Genomic DNA, 20,311 nt, shown 5'->3' on the forward strand with positions numbered 1-20,311 from the left:
GGCAACTCATATCAATTCACCTTATCTCGGAAGACAGGTCGCTTGAACCTCGTCTATTATGTCTTTAGCCCATAGAATAAGCTAAAGGGATTGGGTTTAATCGTCGATTATAGAGATAGTTACCTCTATACGCGTTAATACTGAGTCTCACCCATCTCAAAGACCAATCAACTATTGTGATATTGTAATATAAACCAGAATGATGATAAGACTAAGTTCCAGTATGCTTCTTTCTTAGGTTTTAAATCTTGATCATGTTATCATGGGTAATTTAATGAGAACACTTGGAGTTGACGGGTTTCTAAGTCAATCAAGTTATAGATATACGATAGTTGCTACTCAAGTAAAATTAACAACCACTTTTATAGAGATTGAACAGTTTACGATGCGACCTAGTAAATAAAGACGGGTTATATTTAAGACATGACACTTAAATTTGAATAAGACACAGGGCTAGGTAGTAGTTAATGTCGAGCCAGCATATATCCCATACTCGAACAGAGAAAGGAGTAACTACCTAGTTAATAATTTTCACAGAATACTGATATTGTCATAAACCACTTAATCTAAGACATAAATATCAGGTAAATTGCGGCAAATAGAAATCTTTATACGTCGAAGCCGAATCGAAGTATTTACTACGAGATAACGTCAAGTGCCAAGCCTCAAGTATGTACGTCGTCATGAAAGATGCCGTCGCTGTTGATCAAAGTGCGGGGCTTCGAATTTCACGAATAAAATTCATACCCTACATACCTAGGTACGACTTACAACTAGGGTCTCCATTACTTACCCGAGAAAGTCTCTGCTATCATAGAACCTATTCGGTTTATCAGGTAAACTATCCCCATATGAACATGGTTGAAGTTGAGAAATATTATCTTCCGCCTACTCGCCTCATACCTAATTCTCCACAACCTCTGCTTTATTATAAAGGACTCCTGGTCGACCCCTCTAAACGTCGACCGGAAGCTATCCACGACACGCTCGATAAAAATCACTGGAAAACGCAATGGATATTTCGGTACGGCCCAACTCAGTCATCGCATTACCATTCACGAATCCACGAAGCTATGGTCGTGCTTTCTGGTAGGGCAACCATTAGATTTGGTGTTGCCGATACAGATCCTGACTTTGATAAGAATACCTGGGGTAGTGCGAAGGAAGAGGGTGGGGTCGAGGTAACGGCTAGCATTGGAGATGTTTTCATAATTCCCGCCGGCGTGGCTCATAAGACATATGATACTCGTCCCAGCGCAGAATTTAGTCTATTATCACCAGGCGATGGACGCGGGATACCCGGTCCTAATGCCCGGGAATCCTTAGCTAATATACGGCTTTCGGGGTTCACGATGATGGGTGCTTACCCTCAAAACTGCGGCCACTGGGACTTCTCTATCGGGGGAGAGGACGTGGGGGACTTTGAAGCTTCATGGAATATCCCAAAGCCAGAGAAAGATCCCTTTCTAGGCGATTCGCGGGACGGGATTGTTGGACAGTGGAATGCTACCGATATCCTTGAAAGGAGAACATTGATTTCTAAACTCTGAACGATTTGTCGATGTGTATTCTTGAGTGAAGAAGTCATTGTAGTCCTGATAGGTAATACTTATGGTATAGGAGATAAACCATGACTACCTTAGCTTTCGTCGATGCCGAGAAGCGGGCAAATCTTTTAATTTCCTTGCGGCAACAATTATTAAAGAGCCACCTTTACCAAGAGATGTTGACATTAAAGGGAAAACGATAATTATAACCGGATCAAATACCAGAATCCGCTTCGAATGTGTTCATCAGTTGCTGGACTTGTGACTAAGCTAGCTTATTATGGCGGTACGCGATGAATCCAAGGGATAGAAAGCAAGATCGACTTTATTATTGAGTGGCTCTGCCTTCCCAGACAACAGTATTAAGGTATAGAAGCTAGATCTACGGTCCTATGATAGTATCACGCGGAGAATCTCCTTAGTAGTAGCCCCACGGTCGAAGAGGCGCTCTACGCTGCTCGAAGTCTCAAGCGGCGGTAAACTTTGACAATAATCTCCTTAGTATTCAGGCGAAGTTATCTATTATGGACGAATCCTATCACCAAGGATTTGCAGAAACTATAGCCTCCATTCGAAAGGTAGAGTTATGAGTCACTTCATAATCTTTCTAATACTGATAACACTAATACACATGTGAACAGAATTACAACCAGGTACTGGGGGATAGTAGGTTACTGGCGGCTGACATCGCACAGAATGGCAAAAGTAAGCAGGCCCCTCCAGGAATATTCCCTAGAAATCTTCCATATTACTTCTAACCATTTCGTAGGCTTCGATACCATCCTCGTGCAGTACTGTGCGGATGGAAGTTTCTCTCTCGAAGAACGCAAGACTCGTATTGCGAGCTTCATTTTGGTATCGTACCCATATATATGTTAAGAATGTCTTTAGGGATAGGTATTGACATACAGCTTCCAGGGTACCAAAAGATTTGAGGAGACCTCCAAAGACATCCAACAACGGTTCTCAAATGTTAAAACTGATGTCACCTCCTTTGCGGAGACTTTCTCTTCGTGGGCAGACGGCAAAGAAGGAGAAGTGACATCCCAAATAAAAGAACTAGAGAAGGAGATCAGTGACTTGACTGAACAGTTGAATCAAATCAAGGCAGCTCAAACTGCAATGGCAGCAGTGGCAGGGGCGGCGAGACCAGTTGCAACAACCCTTGGGACGATTTTTCAACCTATCCAACAGTTGATTCTCGTACGTGGGGTGCGAATTTCAGTTACGGCCTAGTCACTTACGTGTTTGCAGATTGGAGGCCTCATCACCGTAGTCGTTTCTCTAGCCGCATCTCTAAGTCTAATAGTTGCTGCTGAACGTACGCGCTGTGCTCCTATACTACTCATAATTTGTGTGGCTCGGGTGTGCTAATCTCTCCGTAAATAGGAGTTCAACACGAGATCAATAAGAAGACTAGCGATAAGGAGGATCTTGAAAAGCAATTAGAGGGGATTAGAAAGACACGCCAGGAGTTACAGTCTGCGCAGTCGAATGGCCTACTGTCGTTCACAGCTTGCATCGACGTCTTACCCGAGTACTGGAACTCGACAATTCGGGATGCGCAATCTATTCATGACTGGCTGGAAAATGGCGCCGACACTACTGTATGCAGCTCGAATAATTATCCCAATATGGACGTGATGATACTGATACCGATAGGCTCGCCCGACCTATATGAATCTAAACATTGACCGTCGCGTCAAATCCTGTAGGTTGACGCTCCGCTGTTGTATAAAGAGTTTCCTGACCACCTACTTAGATAATTCTGCAGCTGCGTACCTTGAAAAATACGCACACGGGGGATAAACGCATGTTTTCGTCGGTCGAGGCAAGCATGGAAAATCATTAATTATTTGCTTTTGCTTCGTTACTCTGGAGGTATTACCTAGGTTGATCAAGTATAGGGCTTGACTGATGATGTGCTATGGTTTCTTTTGCAGACCACTTCCTGACTATTGTTTTAATCTGATGGTCGTTTTACTTGGGTAAATAATGAATAACAATAATAAGGATCAAGCATGTATTACCTAGAAAATAAACGAATGAAGGATAACAGTTAGTAGCAAAATATTAAAATAAAAATAAAAAAAAAGTTGGAAATTTTGCAGAAGTCATGCAGTTCCAGTGTGGTTCCAGTGTGGTTCCGTGACGCATCCGGTAGAATACCTATTAAGGACTTGTAACCACGAAGGACTCGCAATTAGTCACACCACCCACTGCATGGAAGATTGGTCTGTTAATCAATTAGAGATATAGGTTTGTGGTATATTATAAACTCCAATGCGCCATATCAATACGTACCTACTACATATGTAAACTTTACCTGATGTATGCTTTAACTAGGTAGGTACCTTGCTGGCAAACATGTAATGAATCGATCGAACAGCTCATGGGAATTCGTTTCCTAGCAACTGTCCGTTTGCCTCATATGGCACTTACGTACCTGTAGACTGCCACTGCCCAGGTCTTGCGTCTTTAACCATGAAAATCTTTACATAAATAATTTTATCTCGCAGCTCAGCTACTCAATTGTTTATGAATTCTACCTCGATATATTACCCAACAACTTATGAACACCGTTCCACCATCCAGTAGTCCTCATCAAACACCTTATCCAGTATAATATCACGACAGCCATGGACGCTCCAACGGAACATTTCGAATCGATCCTCACAAGCAAGGGACTTTCGTGGACCTATATTAGGGTTCCCAATGGTCTTAAGACCTCACTCCTCGGTGCCTGGGGCCCTGACGGAGCTACAACTGGGGACGCCCAAGAGCAAATGAAGAAAGTCTTTCGAGCAATGATCGATGCCTACATGGAATTTAAATACGACGAGAAATGTGATATCGGCAATCTTGACTTCCAACCTATGTTCCTCAGAGCTATCAAAGACAAGGTTCTCTGGGTTCGGTCCCTCTCTAATTGGGAACTCAGCAAGCTCATCTATCTTTTCATTGAGGCCAGAGAGCAATGTCTCAAGAGACGACGAGAAGAAAACTTTCATCCCACTACCCAAGACAGCGAAGTGGCACGCCTCGTCCAGCAGTTTGCAGACATCTGCAACAATCGTATCAGCAAGCAAGAACAACCATACGCAGGCCCAGAACTTGAACCCGAGAACATGAGCGACATCATCCCTTTCAGCACCGCCAGCCAATTCATCATGAACAACGAGGACTTCATGAAACACGATACGCTACCAGACAAGACAACAAATCAACACTACGTCGGTTCCAGTAAAGGCCCATTTCTCGTTCCTCAGAGGCGCAAATCTAACCGCCTTTCAAACAACCAAAAGCCAAAGACACAGGGGGAACAGGCTTCCGACGTCGTATCAAATCTCCCACTCCGACTGAAGTCTGATTAAAGTTGGGCAAGGAGCAACAATCGGGTGCTAGGGGGTGGGATCGTCTGAATGGCTAACCATCAGAAAATATCATTCAACGACTTATTTATGTGGTAGTTGCCGTAGCCACTCCTGGTGTCACGTTTGAGGTGAGAAGGGAGAGGGTGTGTGAGAGAGAGAGCTCTAACCTAGTTGACTTACTGTCACATTCTTATGCCGTCAAAGCTCTGTTAATACATATGGCTCTTGGGAAAGCCCTATCAATTAGCCGAACTTCTGAAGTTCCTCACATATAGCTTGGTATTAATACATTATGCCCATCCCCTTTAAGATTTGCTAGCTGAATAGCTTAAACGCGACATAGTAAAAGAAAGGTGCTCGTGCTTATTTTAATGCCATCGACCTAGATTGCCAAAAGGCCCGTTAGAATGTTGCAAATACTGCCATTTGTCTATTATTCTATTCCCAGCTAATACATAATTATACCGTATCCCCTGGTTAACATCGCCTAGGCCGTAACATATTGTCCACAGTATAAATTTTTGAGGGATTAACGCTGATGATGCGTTTACCTTGACGCACGAGTGACCTCCGGTAGATGCAACATGTAAGTAATGTACCCAGTAGTGGACCCCCCCGTACATATTAAGAAACTAGGCACTCCTGAGGAGGTGGAACGGTATGTTTATGTGGATCTCGACTCTTACCCCTGGCCAAGATGTGACCTTAATCTTATCAGATCATCATTGTGCATGAGAGCCCATATGCTAGATGCGAATACATCGTAGTGCTGCATATGCCAACGCATTCCTCTACCGAGCCGACCTAAGAGAATGGGACATCATGGCCTAGTACTGGCATTTGAACTCGCCTAATAACGGTATCTTCGAGGGCCCTTACCTCCGGTTTGGGTCTAGCAGAGGGGCTTCAATGTCGTTGGGATAAACAGCTATGATAATAAAAATTTTCATGATCATCATCGTAGGCAGGCAAGTCCCAGTTAGACCTTGGTGCTACCCTTGCTTAATGTTGCGAGATCGGTATAAGCATGCTTCAGCATTGGGTTTGCATCACTGGGTTTGCGATATTATAATGAACTCGTGACGTGATTTTTGGCACGAGATACTCGAGTATATAATCTCATATCGCAGTCGTGATGTCCAGACTCTACATAGTTACCCTAACAATAACTGGACTCTTTCTTCGGAGATAGAACCGTCGGTTCTCAATCTTCAAAATGCTCTCCTCAATTATAACAAGCTTGCTTCTCCTTGTTCCTTCGGTCTTATCCGCTCCGTCATATCAAAATTCCACGCAGACCTCCGAAGATGACTATTTCGACTATATTGTTGTCGGCTCGGGTCCAGGAGGAGGGCCTTTGGCAGTCAATTTGGCCCAAGCAGGGTGGTCCGTACTCCTTCTTGAGGCGGGTAGAAACTATACTGGGAAGGATAATCAACAGATTCCTGCTTTCATCGGGGAAGCCCAGTTCGATCCCGCTCAATCTTGGGAGTTTTACGTGAAAGACTATAGCAACGAAACCCAAGCCGCTCGAAACGATAAGCTGGTTTGGAAGAAGCCAGATGGCAGCTACTGGGTCGGACGAAATCCTCCGGAAGGGTCAACTCCCCTTGGAGTCTGGTATCCTCGGGCTGGTACGCTAGGAGGTTGCGACACACATAATGGCGGGCTTACTGTTAGGCCGTCAGACTGGGACTGGGATAATATTGCGAATCTGACTGGTGATTCGAGTTGGACCCATGATCACATGCTTGGCTATTTCGAAAGGCTTGAACGCAATCTCTTCTTGCCACCTTCGACACCTGGCCATGGATTTTCCGGGTATCAGCCTGTTGGTCTTGGAGACAAGTCACTTTTTGAGAAAGAGCCACAGGTACTCGCGATAGCCCAAGGCTCTGCTGCCGCCTTGGGATTCGCAGCGAGGGCCATCTCGCAAGACTTCGATGTCATTGCCCAGCAAGATATCAACGCGGTATCCGCAGACCGCGATCTTCAGAATGATTTATATCAGATCAGCTTCAAGAAAGACGAGCGGGGCCGTCGATTTTCATCGGGCTCTAGGGTCAACGAAGGTGTTGCAAAAGGCCTACCGCTGACTGTCCGGTTTGATAGTCTCGTTACTAAGGTGGTGCTAGACGATGCTCTAAGGGCAACAGGAGTGGAATATCTAGAAGGGGAAAGCATCTATATGGCTGATCCTCGTGCGACGAGAAATAATACGGGAATACGTCGAACTGCGGCGGCCAAGCGCGAAGTCATTGTTTCGGCAGGCGCTTTTAATACCCCCCAAATCCTCTTACTTAGTGGCATTGGCCCGGCTGCCGAACTGAAGAAGCACAACATCCCCGTGCTCGTGGACCTACCTGGGGTTGGCAGGAATCTCCAGGACCATTACGAAGTTCCCGTTATCCAGGAGTTCCCGAACAATTTTACTTTCTGGGACGACTGCAATGTCCCCGAGGGCCAAGTGAACCCATGCTATGAAAGGTGGGAAAAGAATGGAACTGGCCCTTGGTCGACCCTTGGTTTCTTCAACTTCGTCTTGAAAACAAGCTCGGTGACTCCTCGCGTTGGCGAGCGGGATCTAATCTTGTATGGCTCAGCCGACGCCGTAATAGGCCATTTGCCACCGTACACTGATTTTACCTCCGGTCTCGAGGGGGCTACAAACGTATACACCTACACTATATCAGAATCACACTCGCGAAACCGTGCCGGTACCGTCACACTCCGCAGTTCCGATCCGAGGGAGGTTCCAGAGATAAACTTTGAATATTTTGCGGATGGGGGGGACAAGGATGTGCAAGGTCTAGTTGATGGTATTGAGTTCACGCGTAAGATCTTCAAGTCGATTCCGGGTTTCGACGGCTTAACTAGGGAGGTCTATCCCGGGGAGGACGTAAAAACTCAGGAACAGTTGAGGCAGTACGTTCGCGATCAGGCATATGGGCACCACGCTTCGAGCACAGCTGCTATTGGCAGCGACGATGATCCCCTCTCTGTCTTGGACTCCAGGTTCCGTGTTAGGGGTGTGAAGAGCTTGAGGGTAGTGGATGCTTCGGCCTTCCCGGAGACTCCAGGAACCTTCCCACTGATTTCTTTCTTCATGGCAAGCGAAAAGGCTAGTGATGCTATCTTAGAAGACGCAGCTTCTTCGGACGTTTAAGTGCCTGGATATATTCTAATTTTACGATCAAGATCATATCTTTATTGAATACTTTGTACATCTTAGACCTCTTGGTATAATACTGAAACCTGTTTAATTCTCTTAACCATGGCTCTGTACTTCGTACTGTTATTCTTTACGCTTTCTAGATTCAATCCTCTGGTATTCTTCGTCCTAGCGAAAGCAGCTACCGAGAAAATCTCTCACATGCTAGAGAGTAAAGGCCATACGAAGATGAAGAGCTAGTAACAAGGGCAGGTGTAGGAAATGCGTTGTGTCCTGGAAGGATCAGCGGGCAATTACTAGAATAAGTAGGAGCTATTAGACGTTTTCATAGTGTATGAAATATTTTCTCACTTGGACTCCACCGCGTCAAAATATAAGCATGCCAAGTCATAAGTATAGATGCTCGGAGGGTCGACAATATCTTGGCGGAGAGTACTGATATGTGGAAAGGGGAGTTGTCGGGTAGGGAGTGGGGGAGAGGATGCAACGGTGACATTGATACCCACTGCTATTTTATCAGATCATCTTATCAGCTGCCAAGGCGTTTAGTTAGACGAAGATCGTGTACTTGTAGTAGCAATTATCTGATAGTCTAATAATTTGTATTCCTTGAATCGGCATCTATAGAGTAAAGGGGGTATAGCAAGGGATAGTTACGTAAAAATTATCGGACCTAGTCTGCTAGTAGATGAATCGGCATGTCTCCACTTTTGATGGTTATCAGATCCGTCTTATTCTTATCAGATCCGAAAAGATACAACGGTGCCTACTCGGTAGGCGACTACCATGTTACCCATGCAGCTACCGTATAATACAGGGGAAAAAGGAGGGACACCCAGTGCCCAGAAAGTGCCAAGCTGCCTGGGTGCTCTACGCACAATTTCCTGGCCGGTCGCGGCCTGGGGATTGAGTTGGGTACCTCTAAGGCATGATATTGATATACAGTGCTGCTTTTTTCTGTATTTACTAGCAGCAACAATCAGACAACATGCGAAAGTGAGCTTCTGCGTAGAAAAGCATCATCAACTATGGCGGAAGGAAAAGGAGGTCGGACTGACAATTCGAAGGACAAACCGGTAAGTAATGACTACGGGGCACACCTATTCACCTCCACTTGGATCTTCGTATAGTCTCTAACCGTACGGATAGGCACGTCGAAAGCTCTTTACCTTCATCCATCTTCTTCTGTTCTCTAATCCAACATGGCTGGATCTCTGTCTCGTCATTGGTGGCGCAATCTTCGCTATAGCCGCTGGTACCCCTTACCCGCTCATAGCTATCCTTTTCGGTGAACTCGTCAATAATCTCAACGGATTGACGTGTGATGTTCGATCCAATATCGACACGACCCAGTACAGGGGCACTATTGATGGCATTCTTGTAAAACTTGTTGCTCTCGCCGCCGCGCAGTTCGTTCTCGTGTATCTGTACACAGTTTGCTGGAACGTGCAGTCCCAACGATTAATGCATAGATTGAGGGATCGCTACCTTCAGCACATCTTGCGGCAGGAAGTTAGCTTCTTCGATGATAAACACGCCGGCGAAATAAGTGCTCGACTAGACGACGAGTTCACAGCCATCCAGACCGGCACGAGCGAGAAAGTTGGCAGATTCCTCGGTCAATCAAGCTTCTTCGTGACGGCATTTATTGTCGCTTTCATCAAACAGCCTGTCTTGGCGGCAATACTTTTCTCGCTCACCCCAGCATTCGTAGCCTTAACCTTTGCCGGTAGTTACTTTTTCAAGAAATTCGCTGCGAAATCCGCCACATCATTCGCCGCCGGTGGATCTATAGCATCAGAGGCACTCTCTCGTATTACCATCGTCCGAGCTTTCGATGCAGGACCAAGGCTCGAGGCTAAATTTTCGAAACATATGGCGCTTGCACACAAATTCGCAAAGAAGAAAAGCGTCGTCGCTGGTATACAAGCCGGTCTGCTATACTTTATTGCGTACAGCTCCAATGCTTTAGCCTACTGGCAAGGAAGTCGCATGATCGCAGACGCCGTTAATGGAAAGGGAGACGCGACATTTGGCCAAGTGTATACTGTTGTGTTCTTACTCGTTGATGCCTGTATAATTCTTGGTGGACTCGCGCCCCTTTTTCCAATTTTCGGAGCTGCTTCATCAGCTTACGAGAGGATCAGGGCTGATATGGACCATCATTTGCCCATTGACGTTAATTCTGGGGAGAAACTCCCCTCGGATGCTCCTGGCTGCATTGAAATGCGCGGTGTATCTTTTACGTATCCGTCTAGGCCCGAAAGCTTAGCCTTGAACAATGTGGACTTGACTTTTGCGGCAGGGAAGCATACTGCTATCGTCGGGCAGTCCGGTAGCGGAAAGTCTACTATTGCAGCTTTGATAAATCGTCTGTATAAGCCGACGGACGGTACTGTCACGTTTGATGGTGTGGATACACAGCTGTTAAGCCCCAGAAACTTGAGAGGATACGTCAGTTTAGTCCAGCAGGAGTCCCAGCTCTTTAGCCGCTCCATTTTTGAGAATATTGCTCTTGGCCTTGCGAACTCCTCTCGACCCGAACATGAAAACCTCAGATCGATAATCGTGGGAGCTGAATTGGAGGATTTTGTTAATACCTATTCAGGTGATATTTTAAAAGAGGCAGCCAGCAAAGGGGGGCCCATCGCGGAAATCGCCGACCTGGTCCAGAAGGCAGCCAATTTAGCTGATCTAACTTTCATCAACGCTCTCGATCAAGGATTTGGTACGAAGATTGGCATGGGGCTCGTAAGCGGCGGTCAAGCTCAAAGGATTGCTCTAGCCAGATCATTGATCCGGGACCCCAAGGTTCTGGTTCTTGACGAGGCCACAGCGTCGTTAGATTCGGCGACAGAGAAAAGAATCCAGGCAAGCATCGACCGAATAGCCGCCGGCAGGACAATTATCTCGATAGCACATCGACTCTCAACAATCTCCCACGTCGATCACGTTATCGTCATGCAAGGAGGTGAAGTAGTTGAGCAAGGCACATACCAAGAACTTCAAGAGCGGGGCGGTGCTTTCGCAAATCTACTTGCCTTACAAGGCCTAGACAATCCGACAAGGAAGGCCTCGGAGTTATCGTCCCTGAATAATACGGATGTAGAATCTTTAGACGATACAGCAGCTAAAGAGTTACAGCTGGAGAAAAGTAGGCTGGCAGAAGAGAATACCCAAGTCGCTCCTGACAAGGTTGCTCCGGCTGGAATTGGCGAGTCTCTCTCCTCTAATGATGTTCTGACTGGCATGAGTTGGCTAATTAGGCCTGACTACGGCTGGTTTGTTATTGCTGTGCCTTGTGCAATGGTCGTCGGCTGCACGTTTTCGGCAATGGCTCTGATATTTGGGCACACCGTCAGTGCTCTCAGTGCCTGCGACGCCACCGCATCGAGTATTCTATACTTGGGTTACTTCTTCAGCGGCCTCGTCTTTATGCTTGCCGTCGTTGAATTCCTTGCTAATGTGGGTAGCTGGTCTGTTTTTGGCAGAATATCGGAGAATCTGGTCTATCGAGTTCGTATTCTAAGCTTCAGGACATTACTAGATCAGAGCGTCGAATGGCATAACTCCGAGAATCGAACGCCGTCGTCTCTTCTCACCATCATAACAAAGGATGGCGCCTCGATAGCCGCGTTCAGCGGGAGCATTATTGCTACGGCGCTCTCTATCCTAATCAACTTCTTCGTTGCTATAATAATTAGCCATGCCTTCGCGTGGAAAATCGCCCTCGTCTGCTTAGCTATGGTGCCTATCTTACTCGGAGCTGGAATCCTTCAAATCCAAGCTACTTCCCGGCATCAGGAAAGAAGCCACAAAGCATTCGTCAAGGCGATAGGCATCACTGTAGAGGCTGTCAACCAGATCAAAACTGTTGCGAGTTTCTCGTTAGAGGATGAAATAATTAACAGGTACCGAAGAGCGTTGAAAAAACCGAGGGCGAGCATGATCGGAGAGGCATTACACGCCTGTCTCTACCTCTCGATCGCCAATAGCACAGGCCTGTTCATTTACTCACTATCTTACTGGTGGGGCTCGCAACTTATCATGCGCGGCGAATACACCCAGACGCAATTTTATATCGTGCAAGTCTCGATGCTGGTTAGTGCAACTCTATGGGGTCAGATGTTTTCCCTCGCACCTGAATTTTCACGAGCCAAGAGTGCAGCATCGAGGACGCTAGGCCTTATTAATCTAGGAAGCGATAGAAGACTTGCTAAACCTTCGGAGATTCTTGCCTTAACGGATGGTAACGATTCCACGGATAGGAATAGTGGCCGCGATATAGAAGCGGAAGCAGAGAGTAAATCCCCGAGAATAAACTCGGAAATATCCAAAGGCGCGAGTGTCGCATTCCGAAATGTTTCTTTTGCCTATCCGTCTCGACCGGATCAACCAAGTCTTAGGGGGGTTTCCTTTACGGCTCAACCGGGCCAATTTCTTGGCATCGTAGGACCTTCAGGGGCCGGAAAATCAACTATCATGAGTCTCATCCAGGGAATGTACTCCCCGTCGGCGGGGTCGGTGGAGATAAATGGGATGGATATTTCCCTTGGCGGTAACGCCGATTTCCGCGAGAATATTGCAGTCGTCCCTCAAGACAGTGCATTATTCAATGGCAGCGTCAAGTTTAACGTCGGCCTCGGTGCTCGTCCAGGTCACGAGGCTAGCGACGCCGAAATTGAGGACGCTTGCCGTATAGCAAACATCCATGATACCATTATGGGACTTCCGCAGGGTTACGATACAGAATGCGGTCCGAATGGTTCGCGTCTTTCGGGGGGTCAACGGCAGAGGGTGGCAGTTGCACGTGCGCTGGTACGGCATCCGAGTCTTCTACTGCTTGACGAACCGTCCAGCGCTTTGGATGCTGAGAGCGAACGAGCTGTTAGATTAGGGATCGAAAACTTTGCTGCACGGGGGAGTACGGTGATTGCTATAACTCATAGGCTTCATACCATTCAGAAGGCCGACGTCATTTTAGTTGTGGAAGGAGGGAAAATTGTAGACAAGGGCAGCCATAGCGAGTTGATGGAGAGAAGCGAGAGTTATCGACTGAATGCCTCACAGCAGATCTAGCATATATGTCGCATTCAAGAAAAGGGTGGAGAACCACGGATCGCAGCGAAAGAAGTAGTAAAACGTATATGCCCGTAATCTAATAGACGAGAAAAGTAGAGATGAAGATGAAAAGTAGTATTTAATGTGAATAAAGGTGGGAATAGCCTCACCTCTGACTTGATGTGGTGGTAAGGCTCGGTTCATCTTATTTAAGTCGACTCCTTATAATATTGCGACGTCCTTGATGGCACCCCCTATCTGTTAGGAAGGCCGTCTTGTGCGTTGAGACACGCGCGCAGATCTTCGAACTGCTTGGCGAACGTCAGATACAGTTGGTTTCTTCTCTCTTCTAGTTAATCCACTACTTAACGCCGCCGGACTCGAGGACTGCACGGATTGTTTCTGCGAATACGGTACCTCACCGCGGGCTAACATGTCAACAAATGCGGAAATCCTCTTCTCGCGTCCAGCTTGAGTCTTCAGCGATTTCAAGCGATAGTACATTAGGAAGCGATTCTGTCGCGATAATGCCTCGAAGGCTGCTTGTGCTGCGGGTACGGCCGCAACCGCGACGAGGAACTCTTCCGGTAGCTCTGCCGTCGCCTGGCCCGCGTATGCGGCTTCCCAGCGACCGTCTGCTTTAGCAGCCTCGATAACGCGTCGCCCCGCATCTGTCATTCGGCCCTCGCGTTCAAGACGTGCTACGTGTTCTACATTTCGCTTGGACCAGATGCTCCGCGCCGCGCGTGGCGTAAACCGCTGGGCATAGGATGTAAGCGCGTTCTCTCCATCGCCCTTGCGAGCCTGTCCGTCAATCCATCCGTGGCAGAGTGCTTCGTCGAGTGCTTGGGCATACGTGAGCGAGGTTGGGGCTGTTGCGCCCTTCTTGGCCAGGGTCAACCAGACGCCCTTAGATGTGCCAGCGCTACGAAATAGCCAGCTTGACCACGCTGCTGCGTCGGCAATAGTGAGGACCGGGAGTTCTAGGGGCATTACTAGACTAATATTACACCCAACTTGATTAAACGCGCAAATGCTATGAAATATTTCAGCGCTGCTTCGGTTACGGAATATAGCAAGCCATAATAAAAGTAAATGGTTCACGATGTTATTAGGTAATTAAGAGAGTGAGTTGAGTGTTAAGTTCCAAGGTTGGTTTACAAAATTGAGTTAAATGACATTTGTACAATATTTTATGAAACTCTAGAAGTAACCTTACATGACTAATCCTTTTTAAGGTGCGCAGCTTAGGTTTTTGACGCCTTTCTGGTGGTGTTGCTGATGTGGCTTGACATGTGGCTAGGTATGGCTTTATAAGGGCTCCTAGGCCAGTTCCAAGATAGGGTAACCAGGTAAGCCTTGCTAGCCAATAAGCGGTCAAGTCTACACGGTTATTTCGCTTGACTTGGCTTATCGAACTCGCTGGCTGGCATAGACGAGCTTCCTCTTTCGAAAAAGGTAGCCTGAGACAATAACCCTCATAAATTCGGGCAATGCGGGTAGTGTCATATTTCCCAACGCGTATAAATCAAAACTACCGAAGCCGTATGGCAGCATATAGCGAATATAGTAATTACAGCAAACATCGTCGCAGTCTTTCTAGCATGATTAGCTACGTGTATTGTGTATTGAAGTGCTCGGGATGTCTTGTTGGTTAATGGTACTATAATACGAACTGACCTTAGTTTCAGATGAAAAGACGTTGCCTTTCTCCCAGGCTGTGTATCCAAGCAAGGCACCCAAGCCAGCCATAAAGAAATAAATACCAAACCGGAGCATCATGACCGGGATTTGCATGACAAAACTTATACCGGTTCGAGGAACCAATCCTGAGTTCCCATCATCACGAGCAAGTATGCCCTTGATGTATTTCGCGTGTTCCTCCGGTTCAAGACAAGAGAAACGGCTGAGGGTGATGCTTTGCTGCGTGGCTGTTGCAACACTGGCTAGAATAAAGACCAAGCCACTGTACCATAGAGATGTCACTACCCAGATTGTGTTGTTTGCGAGCGGCCAAGTAAATGCACTGCACAGTAAACTTGCCATGAGTGCGCCCTAAAGAAAGCGAGTACTCAAAATATTAGCTGCTTGGCTTCATAACGCCAATAGCGCAACGCGGTATACGAAAGTTCCAGCTAATCAACTCACAAGTACGCCAACGAATTGCAGTTCCTTAAGTTTTGCCTCGCTCCAGATTCTTATGGACTCATTGCCGTTACTTCTGTTCTCACGAAGTAAATATTCGATCACCTCAGTATTAACACTTATGGGCGTAAATATCGTAAGACGTTTAGAAATCTTCATCTTAAGCTACTATTATATGGGGGAATGATAAATCAAATAATGAATGGTAAAGTATAAATGTGTAATAGTGTGTTGATTAAAGTAGAATGAGCGGAACAAAATATTGCAAATGTGTATTGCCACGTATTGCATGTGCTTAGTTACGGAAGATCTTTAAATCTAATGGAAATACAATTGTGTTCTAGTAAAGGGAAACGAATATATATTCTTGATTAATATTTATGATTGTTTATTCAACGCATAGCTGATAGCTAAGCAAGGCTGGCTCTATGTATTACCACCTCGTTATCAAGCTTGGGCTTTGTAATCCAAGCATGTAGAATACGATGTTACACAACATATCTTACCATATAATAACGTATAATAATCTATCAGAACCCTGTAATATGCTAGCTGTTAAGAAAACAAGGACAGTGTCGAAGTTTCGTGTGAAAGATTTACAGGTTACAAAAACGAAATCTCGAAATTTAAAGGGGGCAAAGTTATCCCGCCAATTTATAAGCATTGTTGTAAAATAATACATTATTTTGTTAAACTTAGTAAATACCTTCTACAATAGAGTATTAGAAGTAAATATAACATAAGAACTAATCAAGAAACTTTATTTTCTAGTTTGCACAAGATGCGATCTGACGCCGAGAGCCTGTTGCCGGTATCAGCCTCCCCAAGTTCACACGCAAATCTCGGAGCGGTCGCAATTCCAGAATCTGAGGCAGCATCTCTGTTGTTTTCTCATGACAAAACAATGTTGATTCACTCTGTCGAGCAGTGGTACTCTGGGACGATAAAAAATCAAAAAATCCTAAGTGACTGGTTTGTTGTCAAGGTAGAACACATGAAGAATTTCCATTACTCGATTGTTTTCCACGAGTATCTCAGGGTAACCTTGCAGCGGCGCAAAGATGACGATCAAGAAAAGTCTGGCCCACGGAACGGTCTGGGGCTCCAGAGACAGGAATGCACAATATTTGTTGAGAGAGGGCCCGAAGAGGACGAAGTTATCGTTGGGTGTGAGTTACACGAAGTTCCTAGGCTCTACGGATGGTGGATTGTGAGGTTCTTGCGCGGTAACTACAACGGCGCAATGAACAACAACGTCAAACTCACACAAAAGTGGAAAGAGATGTGCTATTCGGCATCCGATTTCCTACGCTGTTTGGAGTTTGACCTAGGAGTAGTCAGTTTATGCTACTTTGCAAAGGTCATATCCTTTTGGAGCAAGTCCCGGGCACATTATCACGTTGCCAAAGCAAACTGCTACTGGTTCGCGGACATAGTGTATACTCAGTTAAAGCACGACAGAAAAGGCACTTTGAAGGAGACTGAGGGTGGATATGTTAAACACAGGAGCAAGTTCTCAGGACTTCGAATCTTATTTAATTCAGTGAGTTTAACTATACCATAAGGAACTTTTTTAGATTAATCATGTTAAGATATTTACATTCTATTTTAGGATAGTAAAAGATTGCGAAGGATTATTGAAGATATTGAAGCTGGTGAGGATGCTTCGGTTACCATGGAGCACCTGAGAGGAGGTAAAAAAAAAAGGGGGGTGAGAGATTCATAGTCGGGAGTGTTAGGATCCTAGATGAGATATCTAGAACAAATAAATCCGTTATTATATACAGCTGTAGGCTCCTATAGCTAGTTTAGAGTCCCTCGCGGAACAACGAAGTTGTTTCCTAGCTTCTTGGTCCGCCTCGTAACAGGGACGACGTTCGTTGAATCCCGTGATACATTATACGTAGGCCTCATTAAACATCACAGAGACTCCACAAGCTCCAAAGTCTTGTGGTCATCCAGTGCTGCCGAGTACCGTCTAGCCATGGCGTCAACACACTGTTTAGTTTGCATCTCATAAGGGCACATTATCCAGCCGATTCCCGCTAAGAATGACTTGCGATATTCTCGCAAGATATCCTCGTCCCTACTCGAAAACGCCGGGCCGCCTAGTTTCTCCAACGCGGCGAGATAGTGATCTAAAATTTCGTACTCGTAAGTCCTTCTATCCTCGATACTCAAAGCACCACCGACGAAGTAAGCTACGTCGTGAAAAGCCGACCCGATATGAATTGTCTGCCAGTCAAGGAACCGAGGCACACCTTTGTCGAGATAAGTGTTTCCAGTATGCGCGTCGCCGTGTAATAAACATCGGAACTTGGGGTTTCTCGAAGCAAAGTGTTTCTTTAGAACCTCAGTGATGCGCTTTTGATCTTTGAGATAGTCATGCACAACTGGTCGCTCTGGACCATGCACGACGTCGTCGAATGTTTGCATCAGGGTGAAGATGGCCTGATCGTAATCTGACGTGAGCCAGGCGTAGTCTGTTGGCTTAACACCCCAAGTCGACGCGTGCAATGCCGCAAGCTGTTCGACACCAGCAAGCACCCGCGTGACAGGCCAGTCCTCCGTAGGCCGCCCAAATTCACAGCTTTGAGAAAGGTCGTCCATTATCACGATACCTTGCCTGGAGTTATATCCCGCCCACCAAGTTTTGGGGATATCAATATGGCCGAGGGACGGAGCCACGCGATTAAGGAATTCCACCTCACGTTGATATAGCATGACGACCCAGGGCACTTGTTCGACAAAGTCTGGGTTAAATCCACCCTTGATACAGAGGTTAGCAGACCTCAGTGTCGCCTCATCCTTGCCTACACTATCCTCGTACTTGACGTTAACGTAGAGCTTAGTAGCCATACCGGGCAAGATCTTTTTCAGCTCTGTTGACTTGATATTAATCTTCAGTACTTCCGCAAGCCAGGAGGCCGTGACCTCTTCTGGAACGGTAGGAAGCTGAGGCTGAGCGGCCATCTATACGAGTCGATCTCCTAGATATCTTTTCCTCGTTATTATTCTTGTATTATAGTTGTTTTCTTAATGTTGTTTTGGTTATTTTTTATGCTTACCTGTCAGCCTGGGAAGGTGCTCGCAGGTCTCATATATTTTGAGTCTTACATCAGCGTTCCCAGCAAGTAAAGCGGGGTTTTGACTTGCCTGTTGATTCTACTAATCAAAGTCCAAACTTTGGAGTTTTTACAAAAAGTATTGGTTTTCGATTTTTAAGTGAATCTCGGACATAACGAGGCTATTCAGACTCCTCCCTACCAGAACCATCTTTAATGAAATATCAGACAGTAAACCCTTGAAAATAAACCTTAATTATACAATTCCAAGCACTTGATAAGTCTGATGCCCTTGCCAGATACACCCCGTATATACAACCTGTTATTGAGGCAACCGGTATAAATGTAAAGGATTCAGGGGTTCAGGGGCTAATTTAGACCCTATTACACTAGATGATTAGTTCAAACCAAAGTACGAATAGCTCTTCTAGTAAACAGCCTTTTCCGTTTCGTGTTTGTTGGAAACGCTGTCTTACCTAAATCGGAGGTATGGACGGTACACTATGTAGCAGTCGCCAGAGGAAATATAGAAACTCCGAAAAGAGCTTATGTACCAAGGTACCTGTACTTAAAATAGAAGGTAAATGTTGAATAATTCATGTATTGATGGAATTATTATCTAAAGGAATTATTATTTTTTTTTTACAAACACTCAAGATGATTCTGAATGTTTGAATGACACGTGACGATCAGTCACGTGTTGAGATGTACCTTGGTACATCTCACAGTAAACAACGCCTCCAGGCTTGTGCGACGCGATCTCACTACCGAAACATAGAATTTATATTCTTGTTTTCAATCTATAGCAATGCCTAGTCCAATATTATCTGAATGTTTCATAGGCTCAACTTCGGTGTTAACCCGAATCCAACCCGGCGTGATCTTAAAACATCCTCGCGTCACGAGCAATGAGGATTTCAACAATAGAATCGCCAAAGGTTTTGTAGCCGAACCTCAGATCCTTGAAATGCTAGGAGACCATCCTAGAATTGTCAAGTCAGTTCACCAACTTTAATAGGATCGTTTATATGACTAATTATCTTTGGAGATATCTTGGATGGCAAGATAAACCAGAACTACCGTCCGGGTTGCTCCTCGCTGAGGCTAGCCATGGAAATCTTCAAGAATACCTCAATAACAAAAACGACGAAATCTCCCCTGCTCTTCGAAGAAAATGGTGCCGGCAAGTAGTCGAATCGATCGCATACATACACCATCGTGGGGTGATACACTCTGATCTACGCCCTGAAAATATCCTCGTCTATGCCACTACTTCCACATCTCTCGATATTTGTCTTTGTGATTTCGGTGGTTCAACGTGTGAGAAACTTGGGTTGATTGGTGACAACCTACCAGACGCGGGCTTCTTTGACCCTAACTCCGGGTGGGTATCAACACCCGCTACGGATTTATTCAGCGTTGCGTCTATACTTTACACAATCTTTACAGGACATTGGCCTTACAGAGCGCCGGGAGGACGTTTTGGGTCGAGTGAGGAGATGGTGAGCTATCACAGGATGGTTGATGACTTATTTCAAAGACGAGAATTCCCTGACGTTAGTGAAATCTGGGCAGGGGCTGTTATCCTGAAATGTTGGATGCACGAATATGCCAGTGCCGATGATCTTTTGCAAGCTTTAGAATTGGAGATGACGGACGAGACGAGTGAATAGGTACCTACCTAGGTAGGTAGACAAGTGAGTAGTTGGATGAGCGGATAGAAAAAGAATTAAATATATTTAGTAAACAAAGTGAATGACCATCCAGTTATTAAATCTTTCCCATGAGCTTGACCAATATCGATGATCCTAGTTACGTAATCCTAACCCATGTCTGATCAGGTAAGATGGTCATCATAAGCAGCCATAAGCAGCCATAATGTTACAACAGCACGTGTCAATGTCTCTAAACTACCTAAGGTAGTCTACGAGCTGAATCCGGGGGTGG

The 20,311-nt window shown here is 45.8% G+C and overlaps 10 protein-coding genes across 10 annotated transcripts; 7 read left to right on the plus strand and 3 right to left on the minus strand.

The window, feature by feature from the left end:
* Positions 1-857: 857 nt before the first annotated feature.
* Positions 858-1,668, plus strand: F5Y00DRAFT_268541 (uncharacterized protein; the record flags this gene model as incomplete). The annotated part of the gene is made up of 1 exon (XM_048012273.1): positions 858-1,668. The coding sequence occupies one exon, from the start codon at positions 858-860 to the stop codon at positions 1,548-1,550; it is 693 nt and encodes a 230-aa protein (XP_047866359.1). The 3' UTR covers positions 1,551-1,668.
* Positions 1,669-2,071: 403 nt separating this feature from the next.
* F5Y00DRAFT_268543 (uncharacterized protein) lies at positions 2,072-3,426 on the plus strand (the record flags this gene model as incomplete). Its single annotated transcript, XM_048012274.1, has 8 exons — positions 2,072-2,125; positions 2,189-2,252; positions 2,317-2,402; positions 2,466-2,750; positions 2,802-2,868; positions 2,937-3,154; positions 3,210-3,258; positions 3,310-3,426. The coding sequence occupies 8 exons, from the start codon at positions 2,072-2,074 to the stop codon at positions 3,354-3,356; spliced, it is 870 nt and encodes a 289-aa protein (XP_047866360.1). The 3' UTR covers positions 3,357-3,426.
* Positions 3,427-3,833: 407 nt separating this feature from the next.
* On the plus strand, positions 3,834-4,921 carry F5Y00DRAFT_268545 (uncharacterized protein; the record flags this gene model as incomplete). The annotated part of the gene is made up of 1 exon (XM_048012275.1): positions 3,834-4,921. The coding sequence occupies exon 1, from the start codon at positions 4,187-4,189 to the stop codon at positions 4,919-4,921; it is 735 nt and encodes a 244-aa protein (XP_047866361.1). The 5' UTR covers positions 3,834-4,186.
* Positions 4,922-6,137: 1,216 nt separating this feature from the next.
* On the plus strand, positions 6,138-8,112 carry F5Y00DRAFT_268548 (putative GMC oxidoreductase; the record flags this gene model as incomplete). The annotated part of the gene is made up of 1 exon (XM_048012276.1): positions 6,138-8,112. One exon carries the CDS (start codon positions 6,138-6,140, stop codon positions 8,085-8,087), a length of 1,950 nt encoding a protein of 649 aa, XP_047866362.1. The 3' UTR covers positions 8,088-8,112.
* A 1,009-nt stretch (positions 8,113-9,121) lies between these two features.
* Positions 9,122-13,294, plus strand: F5Y00DRAFT_268551 (P-loop containing nucleoside triphosphate hydrolase protein; the record flags this gene model as incomplete). Its single annotated transcript, XM_048012277.1, has 2 exons — positions 9,122-9,169; positions 9,243-13,294. 2 exons carry the CDS (start codon positions 9,122-9,124, stop codon positions 13,170-13,172), a joined length of 3,978 nt encoding a protein of 1,325 aa, XP_047866363.1. The 3' UTR covers positions 13,173-13,294.
* F5Y00DRAFT_38047 (bacteriocin-protection, YdeI or OmpD-associated-domain-containing protein) lies at positions 13,247-14,306 on the minus strand. The gene has a single exon (XM_048013580.1). The coding sequence runs from the start codon at positions 14,145-14,147 to the stop codon at positions 13,416-13,418; it is 732 nt and encodes a 243-aa protein (XP_047866364.1). The 5' UTR covers positions 14,148-14,306; the 3' UTR covers positions 13,247-13,415.
* A 258-nt stretch (positions 14,307-14,564) lies between these two features.
* On the minus strand, positions 14,565-15,458 carry F5Y00DRAFT_260731 (uncharacterized protein; the record flags this gene model as incomplete). Its single annotated transcript, XM_048011065.1, has 3 exons — positions 14,565-14,753; positions 14,835-15,209; positions 15,303-15,458. The coding sequence occupies 3 exons, from the start codon at positions 15,456-15,458 to the stop codon at positions 14,565-14,567; spliced, it is 720 nt and encodes a 239-aa protein (XP_047866365.1).
* Positions 15,459-16,080: 622 nt separating this feature from the next.
* F5Y00DRAFT_268553 (uncharacterized protein) lies at positions 16,081-16,863 on the plus strand (the record flags this gene model as incomplete). The annotated part of the gene is made up of 1 exon (XM_048012278.1): positions 16,081-16,863. The coding sequence occupies one exon, from the start codon at positions 16,081-16,083 to the stop codon at positions 16,861-16,863; it is 783 nt and encodes a 260-aa protein (XP_047866366.1).
* A 297-nt stretch (positions 16,864-17,160) lies between these two features.
* F5Y00DRAFT_38069 (kinase-like domain-containing protein) lies at positions 17,161-18,572 on the minus strand. Its single transcript, XM_048013581.1, has 2 exons — positions 18,417-18,572; positions 17,161-18,289 (listed from the first exon to the last, which is right to left on the minus strand). Exon 2 carries the CDS (start codon positions 18,270-18,272, stop codon positions 17,220-17,222), a length of 1,053 nt encoding a protein of 350 aa, XP_047866367.1. The 5' UTR covers positions 18,273-18,289; positions 18,417-18,572; the 3' UTR covers positions 17,161-17,219.
* A 551-nt stretch (positions 18,573-19,123) lies between these two features.
* Positions 19,124-20,214, plus strand: F5Y00DRAFT_38078 (kinase-like protein). Its single transcript, XM_048013582.1, has 2 exons — positions 19,124-19,360; positions 19,413-20,214. The coding sequence occupies exons 1-2, from the start codon at positions 19,173-19,175 to the stop codon at positions 20,035-20,037; spliced, it is 813 nt and encodes a 270-aa protein (XP_047866368.1). The 5' UTR covers positions 19,124-19,172; the 3' UTR covers positions 20,038-20,214.
* The last annotated feature ends 97 nt before the right edge of the window (positions 20,215-20,311 follow it).

This window comes from Daldinia vernicosa (genome assembly GCF_022497035.1).
Source record: "Daldinia vernicosa strain CBS 139.73 unplaced genomic scaffold F5Y00scaffold_15, whole genome shotgun sequence".
In the NCBI taxonomy this organism is placed as follows: domain Eukaryota; kingdom Fungi; phylum Ascomycota; class Sordariomycetes; order Xylariales; family Hypoxylaceae; genus Daldinia; species Daldinia vernicosa.